General features: G+C 45.8%; 1 protein-coding gene across 8 annotated transcripts in view; it reads left to right on the plus strand.

The window, feature by feature from the left end:
* Window positions 1-16,840, plus strand: part of LOC146338639 (ubiquitin carboxyl-terminal hydrolase 12-like) — a 68,811-nt gene that overhangs the window by 36,133 nt on the left and 15,838 nt on the right. For 5 of the 8 annotated variants that reach the window (XR_014784864.1, XM_084814182.1, XM_084814183.1 and 2 more), the window contains 6 exons: window positions 997-1,077; window positions 8,520-8,733; window positions 9,514-9,740; window positions 10,792-10,868; window positions 14,082-14,165; window positions 15,989-16,186. Coding sequence is in view for 7 of the 8 variants with exons in the window: in XM_084814182.1 (XP_084670308.1) it covers window positions 997-1,077; window positions 8,520-8,733; window positions 9,514-9,740; window positions 10,792-10,868; window positions 14,082-14,165; window positions 15,989-16,186 (881 nt within the window). In the remaining variant the exon portion in view is untranslated. Of the gene's footprint in view, window positions 1-996; window positions 1,078-4,523; window positions 4,625-8,519; window positions 8,734-9,513; window positions 9,741-10,791; window positions 10,869-14,081; window positions 14,166-15,988; window positions 16,187-16,840 lie in introns of all 8 variants that reach the window. The other 3 variants (XM_084814187.1, XM_084814185.1, XM_084814186.1) reach the window with 1 other exon arrangement.

Below are 16,840 nucleotides of genomic sequence, written 5' to 3' on the forward strand. Positions count from 1 at the left end.
GCCACGGCCAAGACAACTGCGTGTGGATGACACATCTGCATGTGCACCTTAAGCACCCATGTGCATGCATCTGGAAGCCTGTCTGGAAGGTCACTGAGTCTTGAAAATGTATTTTGTGAAACTTCCCTTGGCATTTCTTCCTACATGCCATTGTTCCTGCCTAAGCAGTGGCTTCTAAATATGTACAGTTGCAGCAAAAGAAATGCTTAAGGCTGTCTTTAAAAATTATTGTGGATACTGAAGAGGCTTGTAGTTCAGTGGTGGAGCACCTGCCATGCGTGCAGAAAATCTCAGCGTCGGTCCCTGGCATTTCCAGAGGGGGCTGGGAAAGACCACTGCCTGGAACCCTGGAGAACTGTTCCTAGTCGTTCTCAGCAATACTGAGCTGGATGGACCAGGTGGTTTCCTGTGTTCTTATATATGTGTGCACCTTTATTTCACAAAATACATTTTCAAGAAGGTGTGGACTTGATCAGACCCTTGGATGAGAGACCACTGGGAGCCCCCTCCTCCCTCATGTACAGATTGGAAAAATGTGTGTGGAATAAGAGTCATCCTAATTTAAAGTGTAGTCTTGCATTAACATTGCCTAGTGTTTCAGTAGTGCTTGGGAAATCGGAATTCTTGCTGACATGAGCACTAACTATTCGCTGAGTGAGACGATGTTAGAGTTATATGTTGCTTTGGCTTTGCATCTTTTGTTATTTGAATGTACCCACCCTCTTTAGTAGGTCCTAAGGGTGTTTTAAATAGGGCCCAGGGAATGGCCTGGGAAGCACTTGAGGCTGCGGCTTTGCCAAAGCTAAGAAGGTGTGAACCTGATCAGTCCCTTGGATGAGAGACCACTGGGAGCCCCATGTCACAGCAGAATATTACATAGCATGTGTATGCTTATGTTAGATAATGGTTCCTCCTTGTTCAGAGATGCAGTTGATGTACAGCCTTTTTTCCACTTCTTTTTTCCTTCCTTGCTAAGCTGTAACTTTGTCTTTCCAGGGCGCCAATGCCTCTGCTTTGGAGAAAGAGATTGGTCCAGAACAGTTTCCCACGAACGAACATTACTTTGGCTTGGTTAACGTGAGTGGCTTTTCTGTCCTCCGTGTGGGTTTGTGTTTAATATTGCCTTCCTACTTCAGTCTTTTGGATTCTGAAATGAAAAGGATTCACTTCTGAGCATTCTGCCCATGGGTGAAGCTATTGGTGCAAAATGGAAAGTTACTCATATTAGGATCCTGCGACACACAAACTCTGTTAAAACAACAGCGGAATTTTATAAAGTTAAATAAAGCAAACTAAAAAGAGTATATTTTAAAACATCTGCTGCTTTCCTGCTTAAGCAAATGTTTCACTACTTGGAAATAGTAGAGGGTTTTGAGTTGCTTCCATCAATACATGAGCAGCTAGCTTGAGCAGAATTAATAAAAGCCCTGTTCACACAAGCAGTCTACTTACAGGAGCAGTGTAACATTGGAGCCATCGTCTACAGAGTTCAAAAGAGGGACACTCCAAACTGCCAACAAGAAGAAGCAACAAACCAGAAAGGTGCAAAACTCGTTACTGTGCAGTAGAAAATGGGTACATCCCCCCTGCTAATCTGTCGGGTTCCAAGGGCTTTTTTGCAGCTCATATACTAAAGTTGGAATGATATGGGGAAGATTAGCGTGGCAGGTAAACCATCTTCTACATCACAGAACAGTGTTCGTGCACTTCTGGATTGCTGCTTCCACATCTATAGTTGCCATTAAAGGAAGGACAATTAGTTGCCATATCAGAATTGCAATTGCAATTAGTTGCCATATCAGAATATTAATCTTGATCCCTGTGCAGAAAACATAGCCCCTGTGCAAGGTGGGGGATTGGGATTGTGCCTGTTGGCTCTGCTCCCCCACTTTGCTCCTGGGTGCATCTACCTTTCCACATTGTTGAACTTCACATTCAAATGTGGGCGGAACCCAGGCCTGATCTGTGTGAATCCCCCCTCTGCACGTTTGTCATTGACTGGGCCTGTGCATACTGAACTTCATGTGTGTAGGCCCGTATTCGAATGTCCAGTGCATGAATACTGTCTTGGGACTAGCATAATCCTGATCCCATCCCCCCACCAATAAAAAAATAAATATTGGGCTTATGCACTTTTACCTCTCTAGGGCTTTTAAAGCATTCCAGTTCGAACCAGAACCAAAATCACCAGCACAGGCAGAGTGTTAGGAGCTGGTTACTGGTAGTGGAAAACTCAAATGCTGCAACTAGAAAATCAGGCATCAGCAAGTTAGCTGCTAGCAGAAATAATTATGGAAATGAAACATCTAATGTACACATTACTTGAAAGAGGCTGAAGTGCGCCCTCTCTTGAAGAGGCCCTCCCTGGACCCAGAGGTATGGGAGAACTATCGCCCCATCGTTAATATCCCCTTTTGGGGCAAGGTGCTTGAGCATGTGGTGGCTGGGCAGCTTCAGACGTTCTTGGAGGAAACTGGACCCATCTGGATCCATTTCAGTCTGGTTCAGGCAAGGGTACGGCACTGAAACAGCCTTGGTTGCTCTGACCGGCGACCTGCTCCAGGTGAAAGACAGGGGGAGTGCTACCATGCTGATCCTCTTGGATCTCTCAGCGGCTTTTGATACCATCGATCATGGTGTCTTACTGGATCGGCTCTGTGAGCTGGGAGTTGGGGGCACTGTGTTACAGTGGTTCCACTCCTACCTTCAGAGCCGATTGCAGAGAGTAGTATTGGGGTGTTCCTGTTCTACCCCATGGCTATTAATCTGTGGGGTGCCACAGGGTTCTATTCTATCCCCCATGCTGTTCAACATCTACATGAAGCCGTTGGGTGAGGTCATTAGGAGTTTTGGGGTGGGGTGTCACCATATGCTGATGATGCTCAGCTCTACTTCTCCTAGTCGTTTGAGTCAGCTGGGGTGGTGAAGGTGCTGGACCAGTGCCTGGAGGCTGTAATGGGCTGGATGAGGGCCAATAAACTGGAGCTAAGTCCTGACAAGATGGACGCTCTGTGGATTGGTGGTTCCCGAGTCTGGGAACTGGGTAAGCGAGCTGTCCTGGATGTGGTTGCACTCCCCCTGAAGGAGCAGATATGTAACTTGGGAGTACTCCTAGATCCACCTCTATCACTGGAGCCCCAGATGGACTCCATGGCTTGGAGTACTTGGGGCCAGCTTCAGTGGATCCACCAGCTATGGCCTTTCCTGGTCAAGGATAACCTAGCCACAGTAGTACATGCACTGGTAACTTCCTGATTAGATTACTGCAATGCACTTTATGTGGGGCTGCCCTTGAAGATGATTCAGAAGTTGCAGCTAGTGCAAAATGCAGAGGCTAGACTGCTGACCAGAGCATCTCGTAAAAATAACATCATTTTAAAGGGATTGCACTGGCTGCCAATACACTTCCGGTTGGAATTAAAGGTTTTGGTGATGATATTTAAAGCCCTAAGCGGCTTGGAACCTTGATATTTGAGGGAGCACCTCTTCCTATATATGCCTGCCTGAGGACTGAGATCTGTTGGAGGGACCCTCCTGTGCTTCCCACCAGTACAAATCATACACTGTGGTGGGACGTGGGAGAAGGCCTTTTCTGCTGTCTCACCCCGGTTGTGTAATGCCCTCCCCTTGGCGCCAACATTGGTCTCATTTTGGCGCCAAGTTAAAACATGGCTTTTTACCAAAGCCTTTGAGGGTTAAATGCATTCCCTAAAGTAGCACACTGTTTTAACTGTTTTATTGTTTTAGATTTTAATTGGTATTAGCTTGTTTAATGTTAAATATATTTGTTACTGTTCATATTATTGTTTTATGCTGCCCTGAGATCTTAAATGATATAGGGCGGGATATAAATATTCTAAATAAATACATATTTTGCTGTATGGTCTAATAAGTCAGGCAGAATTATTCATTCATGAACAGAAGAAATGCAGCCGTGTGCCCCTTATGCTAGCTTGCCCTAATTGTAAAATATCAAACTAACAGAGAAGCTGCAGTACAATTCATATTGTTAGTAGCAGGGACAGTGAGGTGGAGGATCTAGGACCTGAAGGGAGTGATGGGTATGTATCTGCCGTTGTGGAATAAGCACTAAAGAGCCCAGGCCAGCTCTGAAGAGCCATAATGCAGCAAGCAAAGCAGGTTTTGGTCTGGTCAGTGCCTGGATGGGAGACCACCTTGGACCACTATCTGTACCCCTTGAACTTCTGAAAGCAAAGACGGGATAGACATTTAATAAATAACATTGCCAAGATTGTGTTACTTGCATAATTCCTTACACTATGCCTGTTCCTTTTTGGTAACAGGTGAATGCAAAAACCAATGTTTTTGGTAACGGGTGCTTGGGGAACACTGTTCGGCCCCGTGGATTCTCCAGTATGGGGTTCCACAGTGGTCGGTTTTGTCCCCCATGCTGTTCAACATCTACATGAAACTGTTGAGTACGGTCATCCGGAGTTTTGGAGTGTGTTGTCATCAGTATGCTGATGACACACAGTTCTATTTCTCCTTTTCATTTTCTTCAGGTGAGGTTGTGGATGTGCTGAATCGGTGCCTGGCTGCGACAATGGACTGGATGAGGGCTAATAAACTGAAGCACAATCTAGACAAGACTGAGATGCTGTTGGTGGGTGGTTCTGCTGACCGGATGGAGGGTGTTCAACCTGTTCTGGATGGGGATGCATTCCCCCTGAAGGAACAAGTCCATAGCTTGGGAGTTCTCCTTGAGCCATCTTTGTCACTTCAGGCTCAGGTGGCCTCAGTGGCGCGGCGTGCCTTCTACCAACTTCGGTTGATGGTCCAGCTACACCCCTATCTGGACAGGGATAACCTGGCTTCAGTTGTCTATGCTCTGGTAATCTCCAAGTTAGATTACTGCAATGCACTCTATGTGGGGCTGCCTTTGAAGACGGTTGAGAAGCTGCAGCTTGTGCAAAATGCGGTGGCCAGATTGATAACGGGGACCAGAAGGTCCGAACATATAAGACCGATTCTGGCCTGCCTATACTGGCTGCCTGTATGTTTCTGAGGCCAATTCAAGGTGCTGGTTTTAACCTATAATGCCTTACATGGCTTGGGACCACAATACCTGATGGAGTGCCTCTCCCAGCACGAAACTACCCATACACTACGCTCAACATCTAAGGCCCTCCTCTGGCTGCCTACTCTGAGGGAAGCTCGGAAGATGGCGACAAGGGAGAGGGCCTTCTCAGTGGTGGCCCCCAAATTATGGAATGATCATAGAATAGTAGGGTTGGAAGGGCCCTACAAGACCATCGAGTCCAACCCCCTGCTCAACACAGGAATCCAAGTCAGGGCATCCCTGACAGATGGCTGTCCAGCCTCATCTTGAATGCCCCCAGTGTGGGAGAACCCACCACCTCCCTAGGTAATTGGTTCCATTGTCGTATTGCTCTAACAGTCAGGAAGTTTTCCTGATGTTCAGCCGGAATCTAGCTTCCTGTAACTTGAGCCCATTATTTCGTGTCCTGCACTCTGGGATGATCGAGAAGAGATCCTGGCCTTCTTCTCTGTGACAACCTTTCAAGAACTTGAAGAGTGCTATCATCTCTCCCCTCAGTCTTCTCTTCTCAAGGCTAAGCATGCCCAGTTCTTTCAGTCTCTCCTCATAGGGCTTTGTTTCCAGTCCTCTGATCATCTTTGTTGCCCTCCTTCTTAAAGTGTGGTGCCCAGAACTGGACACAGTAATCCAGATGAGGCCTAACCGGTGCTGAATCGAGGGGAACTAGTACTTCCCAGGATTTGGAAGCTATGCTTCTATTAATGCAGCCCAAAATAGCATTTGCCTTTTTTGCAGCCATATCACGTTGTTGGCTTGTATTCAGCTTGTGATCTACAACAATTCCAAGATCCTTCCCGCTTGTAGTGTTGCTGAGCCATGTATCCCCCATCGTGTAACTGTGCATTTGGTTTCTTTTTCCTAGATGCAGAACTTGGCATTTATCCCTATTACATTTCATTCTGTTGTTTTCTGCCCAGTGCTCCAGTCTATCAAGATCACTTTGCATTTTGTTTCTGTCTTCCAAGGTATTAGCTATCCCTCCCAATTTTGTGTAGTCTGCAAATTTGATCAGCATTCCCTGCACCTCCTCCTCCAAGTCATTAATAAAAATGTTGAAGAGCACTGGGCACTGATCTCCCCAACGAGGCCTGCCTGGTGCCAACATTGTTCTTTTCGGCTCCAGGTTAAGACCTTTCTGTTCTCCCAGGCATTTGGCAGCATATTATGAGTTTTAATTGATCCTGGAATTGCGTATTGTTATGGTTGTCTGCTTTGAGATTGCTTGCTGAAGTTGTTTTAGATGTATGTTCTTGTATATTGTTCTTTTCATGTTTTTTATGGAATTGGCTTTTAAAATCTGTGTATTGTATTTTTAAATGTTTTAATCTTTGTAAACTGCCCCGAGAGCTTTGGCTATTGGGTGGTATAGATATATAATATAATATAATATAATAAATAATGCATCATGTCAAAAGCATAAAAACAAGGCAGGTAAAACTGCATCAGTCAAACCAAGAAAAAACTACAATCATTTGAATAAATTGCAGCAATTTACAGTGGCCATAATGAATTGGCTTATGAGGCCAAAGTCCTGTCTGAATAAAAGTGCATTTGCCTCCCATTGACTTGCAAGGTTGGGAGATGGCTAAAGTATAAATAGCAGAGGATATGACCAGAGAATATGGCTGGCTGGAAGATAATGGGAATTGTAGTCCAGCATGTCTGCAGGACCCCAGATTGAGGGAGGCTGCTATAAAAGGTTTTGGTGATCACTGGCAGCTGTATTCCCAGAGGTTTTGCGTCATGGAATCCTCAGCGTTTGCAGGGTTTGGGTTTTTTTGTATGATAATGTTGTTCGTTTCAGATATATCACCCAAGATGCCCTGAAGATATAAATTATCAGCAGAAATGATTATGAGCTTTGGCAATGTATTGGGGGTGGAGGGGGGCAAAGAATGTGGCAACTAGATGATGCAAACTATCAATTGTTACAGTTGCACATTTGTGAAAATTAAATTGTCCAGATTAACATGAAATTGCTGTAACCAATCAACACAACTGGCAGGCTCTTTTCGCTGATGCAGGAAGGCTTTTGATTTTTCAGTGGTTTGAGTGTCGAACAATCCGGAATGCATCCCCTGCGGAGGCCGCTGCGTCTCATCAGCCTGTCCCCTTTTGCTCTGAAATGAGACAGCCTTCAAACAAGACAGATGCAAAACAGCTGCTTCTGGCTATCTCCGGCATGTTGCCAATACATCCTTGTAAACAGGAAATATGGTCTCCTTGCACCCAACGGCATTTTTCTCTGCCGAGCACTGGCAACTTGAAATTGTTCCCCACCCGCCTGTCCCCAGCCTAAGCTGGCCCAGAGGGAGAATCTGACCCTGCTAAGGTTCCTTGGAGCACTGTGTCTGCTTTGTGCTTTTGGAGTTCTTGGCGGCTATGTGTCCGAAACCACAGCCTTTGCCCTCCCCACCAGCCTGTCGTTTACCAGTCTTAACCCACAGCAAGAACAGTGCAGTAGCTTCCTCTTGAGTGACATCCATTAGGACACTGTTCCCTTCTCCCAGTGAACTTGCATTGTTGGTTTCTGAACCAAACACAGGAACTGAGTGTCTGTCCGCCAAATCACATTACAGAGCTTTAAAAAGTGTGTGTGTGGGGGTGGGGGGGGGGGTTGTCTCTACCCAAGCCTTTGTCAGCTCTGCTAGAATTGTAGATAGCTTCAACACGGGACACATAGCTTGCTTAACAGAACTAGTAGTTTTAAGACATTACAGCAAAGACGAACACTTTACTTGGTTTCTGTGTTGTATGCTGCTTTATTTCTGAACTTCACTTCTGCTTGGAGACTGACCATATAAAGCTGCCTTACACAGAGTCGGACCGTTGGTTCATTTAGCCAACTGTGGTCTACTCTTACAGAGGCTCTCTAGCATCTCTGGCGGACAATGTTTGCAAGTTTTCCAGTGCTATGGAATTATTTTTAAAACTACAGGATATCTAATTTAGGCCTGAGCCAAAAGTTCTTGGAGGAGGATTTTTGGGTCGAAATTTTGCTGGGATTGGGGGGGGGGGGCAGGTTGAAAGGGGTTGGAACTGTCACCCCAGCTTAACTTTTTTGCCATTAGCTTGGGGGGTTTTGTAGCCTTTTTGGTGGCTACCATTCGTCCCACCCCACCCCCACCCCCTGTGCTCCTCAGAACAATGTTACCTCGTAACTTAGCATCATTTGGGGGCGAGGAGGGGCAGGGGGAATGTTTGCTGCCACCTGAGAATAGGGTGGCCATTTCAACTCAGCCTTAATGTAATTTCATGAGACCAAACGTTGCACATTTTCAGCATCTGCAGTACCTTTCTTGTTTCCCCCCTTCCCTTTTCCTTGTAGCCAGCTCAGTGTTCAGTTCCTTGGTGGTGGTGGTGGTGGTGGTGGTGGTTTTGTATAGCAGGTACCGAGTCATCATTTCTCTCTCCCTGCCCCCGCTTTCTCTTTAATCAGTTTGGCAATACCTGCTACTGCAACTCGGTTCTCCAAGCGCTTTACTTCTGTCGTCCATTTCGGGAAAAAGTTTTGGCCTACAAGGTCCAGCCCCGCAAAAAGGAAAGCCTCTTGACGTGCCTCTCAGACCTCTTCAACAGCATTGCCACACAAAAGAAGAAGGTGGGGGTCATCCCCCCCAAGAAATTTATTTCCCGGCTGAGGAAGGAAAACGGTAACTAAGCCTCTTGACGCTCCACTGCACTGTGGATACTTAGGGCTCCTCCAGATGCGACCTTGGCTGCGCTGTTTGCGCCTTTCGCACCTCTCCAATCACATCCATAGTTCTGAAGACCTTATACTCCCAGAAGTTTAGTCCATCTAGCTCAGTATTGTCTAGAGCAGCCCTCCCCAACCGGGTGCCCTCTAGGTGTGTTGGACTACAACTCCCATGATCCTCTAGCCAGAGGTATGGAGAAGGCTGATCTGCATGGACAGGCAGTGGCTCTCCAGGGTTGCAGACATGGCCCTTTCTCAGCCCTACCTGGGGATGTCTACCAGGATGATCTCCTACCCAAGGCCCACTGCACCGCTTTTGTTAGCTTAGATTGTTAGCTTAGGGTTAGTGCAGGAGAACTTCCCAGCAGTGGCCTCTTGTAATTAGTGGATGAGAAGAAGGCTGGGGGTGGGGGAGGCAGACACCAACATGACTTGGGCGAGCCCTGTGAGAGAACTGGTAGATTTGGAAAGGGTCCTACAAAGCCACTGCTTCATTGAACAATATTTATTTATACTGACAATGCTTTTCTTATGTGGGACTCTTGATGATCTCCCATCCAGGGGACCAACCCAGTACAAATCTGCTCATCTTCAGCAATGATACAGCATTAGGCAATGCTTGTCTTGTCGTCCCTGTCGTCCCCCCCGCCATCAGTCTTGGGAGTAACATAAAATGTACAGTGCTAATGGTCTAATAATGTCTTAATTCTCCTTTTCTTTGTCCCTTCATGACCAGAACTGTTTGACAATTACATGCAGCAGGATGCACACGAATTCCTGAACTACCTACTGAACACGATTGCAGATTTGCTCCAAGAAGAAAAGAAGCAAGAGAAGCAGAACGGCAAACTCCAGAATGGAAGTATTGAGAGTGATGAAGGGGACAAGACTGACCTCACCTGGGTCCATGAAATTTTCCAGGGGACACTAACCAACGAAACCAGATGTCTTAATTGTGAAGCCGTATGTTGATGTTGATGGTGGTTGTTCTTCTAATTCTCCTAAACTCTTATTTACATGGTTGTTTCTGATGTCTTGACTGTTTTTCCCTGCCTTTTATTTTGTGTATACAAAAACGTGAACTGTTCCTAAAAATTAACGCTTATTATGACATCACCAGCTGACTACTAAACCTACAATTAGCTACGTAGAATATATTTCGGGCTGTTCATATTGCCCTCCTCAGCAGGTGGGCCGCTTCTCAGTCTTGTTTTGAAGTGTGAACTGAGCCCTGTGGCGCTACTTTGTCTCCTTTGATCGCAGGGAAATTATCTTTTTAATCCTTTTTGTCTCAGGATAGGACTGCAGAGGTATGGATGCCTTCTACTGAATTGGATCACTGCTCCATGTAGCCCAATATTGTATACTCCAGCATTCCCCCCCAGATGTGCCCCCCCAGGTGTGTTGGACTGCAACTCCCGGAAAGTGTAGGGGGCCAGATCAGGACCCTGGGGTAGAGAGAAGGAATTAAATCCTTGGTCCCCTGCTGTGGTCCCGATCTAGATCAGGGGCCGCATGCACGCCATTTGTACTGGAATGAAAGCTCCCATTCATGTCAGTGGAATTGCTCATTGCATGAATGGCATCATGTTTAGTTTGGCCCCATGGCTGTTTTCTGGGGAACCTTTCTGCGTGGGAATAACTGTTTGCATGCAGCCTTGCACCTGCCCCTTGTTTTGAGAAGAGGCAGAGTGGTCTTTTTTCTTGTGCCAGAATTGACTGAGAGTGCGTACCCATTTGGGACCAGTTAGTATCTTCAACCTTTTCAGGCCTGGAAGCCCCATTTAACCCCAGCCGGCCACCTGGATTGTATATAAGGGCCAATTCGGGTGTTATGACTCTGAACGTTGAATGAGCCAGTGACTTGCTACATATTCAGGTGTCCTTTTGAATCCAGGAAATGCCCCACTTACTAAATGGACATTTTGTTCTATTTCTTAAACTAAACATTTCTAAGCTTGTCTCATTCTTTTTAATGATATTTTCCCTACCTCTTTTTATTATTTTTCTGAAGGTTAGCAGCAAAGACGAGGATTTTCTGGACCTGTCGGTTGACGTGGAACAAAATACATCAATAACACACTGTTTGAGGTAAGAGGTTGTTGTTGTTAAATAGGAATGACCAGATAGAGCTGAGTAGTTTATTTTGGTAGCTGAATCACACCGAAGCTTTAAGACCGTACTTTTAGCATTTCTATAGTTCTTTACAGAGTGGCACAATAAAAAGTTGTGTCTTCCCTGAGCAGCTTACAGTCTAAAACTCGACAGTGAGGGAGACAAAGGGAAAGCCTGTGTAAAAAGGAAGGAATGGGAGGAAGTTCATTTAGGCCAGGGGCGCTGAACCTCATCTGGCCTGCTTGGAGTTCCAGTCTGGCCCTCCAGGGTTCCCCAGAGGGTCATGCCCCTTCACCTAACCTCCCCCCCGCCCCACCCGGACAATAGTTTGGTAGTTTCCTGGCTTTTGCATTTTCCCATTCTAAAAGGTTAAATGCCTTTCCTAAGGCTTATGTTACTCCCAGTAAGAGCTTTAAGCTAAATATACTGACATTTTTTGGTATTTTGGCCCTGCCAAAATACCAAAAAGAGAGGACAGGCTTATAGTGAAGAAACACATTCTTCTATACAACAGTCCTCAAAAAGATAAGACACTGTTTGCAAAAGGCCACTTTGCAGGTGACAGATTTCCTACACTGATATTTCATTTTTATTTAATGATGGATTTCAGTCCTGCCTTTTATTAAAATTTAATTTAAATAAAACAAATTTATTTAAATACAATTTAAATACAATAAAATTTAAATACAATACAATTTAAATGCAATAAAACAGTAAAAACAATAAAGCTGCAGCAGATGCATACACACTGATATTGTGTATTTAAGATATTAAATATTGTGTATTTAAGTATTCTGCTATTTAAGAACATTGCTAGTCTGTGCAGCAGGAAGTCATAATGAACTCCAAGTCTGTCAATAGCTGGTCACATTTGGCACATCATAAGCATTGCCTTCAGGCTCCCAGACAGGGGAACGTCTGTCAGTTGGGCCGGGTCTTCCTGTTCTTCCCTTTGATGTGTCAGTGTGCCATAATTGATGACTGTAGGTATATTTGGCCAAGCAGGCTAGTCAAGTTCAAGTGGTTCATGGTTTGCTAATTCAGTCTGTGGATTTCTTTGCAAGTCTCACGTATAAACAGCAAAATTAAGGCACTTGTGCTGTTGCAGATGACAGTGTGGGTGTGGCTTTCATACAGATAAGCAATTTCTGCATCAGAGACTATTCTACACGTGAGATGGACTTTCAGCTGTGTCATGCCATCATATTTCTTCATCTCCTTCAGTGTTTTGAGCTGGGGAAACTCTTAAGACCATGTACATTTTTTGGAATACTTCTTCTTAAGCAGGAGCTGGAAATGCTTTTTACACATACATACTAGCGCTTTAAGTGTTAAAGAAATCGGAGTTGATTAACTGTATGGTTTTTAGTTGATTAAGAGAGAAATCCTGTGGCCCCTACACATTGTCTGAGGAGCCATAGGATATAGCGTTTTCTCGGAGCTCAGACAGGGCTACGGCCTTGGGGTGGGGTGGGGGTGGGATCCCTGCTTGGCTTTCCCCCAGCTGCCAAACACAGCTCCATGGCAGCTTCTTCACCCAGGAAGGGGAGGGGGGAACGGGGGCATGCCGATGGGCAGGGGGGCTATGGATACACAAGCCTCTCAGTTTCTTTTCCCATCCCCAGGAAGATAAGCTCAGAGACTCCGCTAGCTCAAAATCCATCACAAAAGAGGAACAGGAGGCTCTTGCAGGCAGGGCTGGGAATAGAGAGGGGGCAACAACTTCAGAGCCCTCTGTCTATGGAGCATCAATCCTGTAGGATTGTGCTCTAAATCTGCATAAATTTGCATTCTAAAGAAAAAAGCATGCCTTGTTTTTAGGTGATGCGTGCATATGTCCTCTTAGAAGAGGCATTCCTTCTTTCGCACACGGGAGTGAATGCTTCTTTTGAGACTGCACTTTCCCATCTGCAGTTGTGGTAAGTACTGGTACTGCATTTTTAAAAGTCAAATATCTGTTTGACTTGATGACATCGACTAAACACTGCAGGCCTAATATATATTTAAAATTTACACCAACCAAATGACTTCTTTCTTTCTTTTAAGTCATTGATAGCGAGTTTAATTTAAAGCAGTCCTCTTTTATATGAGGACTGCTTTACGAGCTATGGCATCTTCATAGTAAATTGTAAATATTATAGTGAAGGTTCACTTCTCTTTAAACAAGTTTTGGGAAGGGGTGCTTGACTTCTCTTTCAGACATGCCACTGAATGTTCAGAAATTACTGTCTTGTACATCTTTGGCCGACATCTCAAGTTGCTATTTCATATGATGTTGCCACTAGGCCATTATTCCCCCCTCCTGCTCCTGTGGGTTAATTCTCAGTGGCAATTAGTTAATTAGAATTCATCCTTGCCACATGGGGGTGCATTCAAGCAAAATATTAACCTTGCAGAGACTTCACTATGTCATCAAGGAATGTGAGAACGAGGTAGGGATGTTGCGAGAGTCCAAGAGGGGGGTGGAGTCTGGCGGACTCCCCCACGCTCGGCCTCCGAGACCCCACTTGCCAAGCCAGTGCGCTTACCAGATGCAGTGGCCGATTTGCTGCTGTGGTCTGCATGCACCTGGCGGCCATCTGTTCCCTCAACAAGCTGCCATTTTGTGAAAAAATAGCAGCTTCAGTTTTTCCATAAATGTAATGTTGCATAAATGACAGCCATAAAGGGGCCATTTATGCAACATTACATTTACAGGAAAACCCGAGCCTCCATTTTGCAAAAAATGGTGGCTCGCTGAGGGAATGGGTGGCCGCTGGGTGCTCGTATGGCAGCTCAGTGAGCCGGGGGGCGGCGGGGGGGGGGGGGGGCTGGCTGACAGGGGGTGGGCAGATGGATGGTGGTGCGGATGGAGGTGAGTCCGTCTGTCCCTAGAATGAGGCCTCAGGGACACGTGTTAAGGAGAAATACTGTGACACGGTAAGCCCCAGCCCATTGGCTGTCTGGCTTGTGACTTGATGGTATCTGGGTGACCTCATGTTGGCCTTCCCCAATCTGGTGCTGTCCGGATGTGTTGGATTGCAACTTCCCATGCATCTGGATGGCCCCAGTTTGTGGCAGGCTGCCTCGTGGGAACATGGGACTGCTCTAGCGTGGGCCCAAGCAGTGTGTGGGCAAACGTGAGAAGATCATGGTCCGTGGTGGAAAGCCTGAAGCTGCTAACTCATATTTAATTCCCAATTTTTGCAGGGGGTTCAGTAATACTGAGACTCTGTGCAGTGAATATAAATACTACTGTGAACAGTGCCGCAGTAAACAGGAAGCACAAAAGAGGTGAGGCTAAGATTTCTTATGTGGTTCGCTTTTATCCCACCCTTCTTCCAAGGAGCTCAAGGTGGTATACACGATTCTACCCCTCCCCATTTCCTTACAACAATCTCGTGTAGTAGGCTAGGCTGAGAGAAAGTGATGGGCCCAGAGCACTCCGAAGCTTTGTAGCTAAACTGGAATTTGAATCTGAGGGATAAGATTTTGAGGACTGCATGCTGCCAGTGGGCAGGGCTAAAGCCACCCCACTTCTCTCTCTCTCTCAAGATCATCCCTGCCCCACACCCTCACTCGCTGTCTTTCCCTCTCTCACATCACAGACACACGACCACACCCATGCACTTCTGTGCTGGATAGAGGAGAAGAGGCTTCTCTCCTTCCCTGCACAGCACAGAAACACAGTGGGTTTCTGCAGAGGAAACAAGCAAACTGTTTCTCCACCAGCAGGTTGCTTGACTGCTGTACTGGGAAGGGAGAAAGAGAAGCCCCTTTTCCTGCCCAGCACAGAAGCCAAGTGAGCTTCCTGAGTAGGGACAAAGTGATAACCAGCTCTCTTGGGCTCCAGCAGGGAAGGCAAAGGGTCCAGGGAGGAGAGGCAGCAGGCCAGTCAGGCTGATGGTTCCCCACCCCTGCTGTAACCGCTACACCACCCTAGTTCTCATAAAAATGTGTTTTATGCTGGTTATAGTAGTAGTAGTATTGTACACCGCTTTGAGAATCTCTGACTAAATGGTGGTACAGACACATAGCTTTAATAAATTACAGTTATATTATATTCAGAGTTGTCTGCAGCGATTCCAGAGTGCAGAAGAAGCACAGGTTATGATATCGAAAGCTTGCTGCAGATCTCTCCTTTGATGGTTCTTTTAACAACAGCAACAAAAACACCCAAGTTTCTAGGCTTTGTGGTTGCTAAAATGTGCTCAAAACTATGTGACCAAGCCTGCTAAAATCTCACAAACTGAAAGGATGACTAAATAAAGTTTCCACCAGATTTGGGGTGTGGGCTTTAGTACTCTGGATAGCTCCGCACCCTCTCTCCGTGACTATCAAAACTTGAATAAATTCTGCAGACTATTTTTTCAAAGTTGGAGAATTAATTATGCCAAAGAAGAGACATAAGAGAATGATATAGCAAATTATATACAGAACAGAACTATATAGGTTGCAGAATTCAGTTCTTCCTGGCACTGGACCTGAATTTTCTTGAAGAGAAGTGTTTGGGGGTGGGGGGGTGAAGTCCGTGGTCCTGATGACCTGAGTCCTCTGTGTCTGTAAATGGAAAAATGGAAGGTGTCAGGTTTTGGTATAAATGGGGAGCACCTTTTGTGTTTGAAGCAGAACCAATCAAATTTTCTTCAGTTCAATTCTCTTTCCCTTTTGGAAATGCTGGGTGATATCAACCTCCCCCCACTTTTGTGAACAAATTGAATCTTTCTGACTTTGATGGTGGGGTGCATATCTTTCCCCTTTTGTCTCTCTCTCTTCTCCCATGGATGAAAGAGAAAATCAGTTTTTCTCATTTCTTAGTCAATCACAGGCAGGGCGAAAGGGCAGAGTTCATTCTGTGTTCCACTTTCCTTGTTGTGACGAAAGATGGATGGGTTTGGACCATGTGAGTAGCTGCCTTGCATTCAGATGTCCCTTAATGCTCTGAGTTTTTCCTTCTGCTCTGAGTAATATTTCAGCTGCATTAATATTAAAAGGTTAATAAAAGGTCCGCAAGATCTCACTGAATGTTGCCTTTACCATGTTCTCAATATTAAGAAGTTTCGTAATGTAAATTTTGTTCTCTCTCTCTCTCTCTCTCTCTCATTTTGGGGGCCCAGGATGCGAGTGAAAAAGTTGCCCATGATTCTTGCTCTGCACTTGAAAAGGTTCAAATACATGGACCAGCTGCACCGGTATACCAAACTCTCCTATCGTGTCGTCTTTCCTTTGGAGCTTCGGCTGTTCAACACTTCAGGGGATGCTACCAACCCAGACAGAATGTATGATCTCGTAGCTGTCGTCGTGCATTGTGGCAGGTGAGCTCTGAGAGGTCATATGTATGCCATCTGTCCAGTTTGTGCTCCCTGGGCAGGTGTAAAAACATAAAAGAGAGTGGTCTGTAAAAGAACACCTATACTGTACCAATTGCACTGGTTACCAGTGCATTTCTGAGCCCAATTTAAAATGCTGGTTTTACCCTTTAAGGCCTTACCAGCCTTCCCCAACCTGGTGCCCTCCATATGTGTTGGATTACAACTCCCATAACCCCCAGTCAGCATCTAGAGGGCACCAGGTTGGGGAAAGCTGCCTTAAATGGTTTGGGACCAACTCATTTGAAGGACCACCTTCACCCATATCAGCTTGCCTATGGTTTAAGAACAGCAACAGAGGACCTTCTCACTTGTCCACCTTTGAGGGCAGTTAGGTGGGCAAGTACACAAGAGAGGGCCTTTTTGGCAGTGACCCCACACCTCTGGAGTGGGTTATCATCAAGGGCCCATCAGGCCTCATCATTGCAGAAGAATATAAGAACATAACAAGAGCTCTGCTGGATCAGACCAAGGGTCCGTCTAGTCCAGCATTCTAATTACCTGGTGGCCAACCCAGCTGCCCACAGGAAACCAACAAGCAGGCATCAGTGCAACAGCACCCCCCTCCCTTCCTTGTTCCCCAGCAACTGGTGCACATAG

The sequence above is a fragment of the Heloderma suspectum genome, chromosome 9 (genome assembly GCF_057233095.1).
Source record: "Heloderma suspectum isolate Gila_16-S chromosome 9, 16-S_ref, whole genome shotgun sequence".
NCBI lineage: Eukaryota > Metazoa > Chordata > Lepidosauria > Squamata > Helodermatidae > Heloderma > Heloderma suspectum.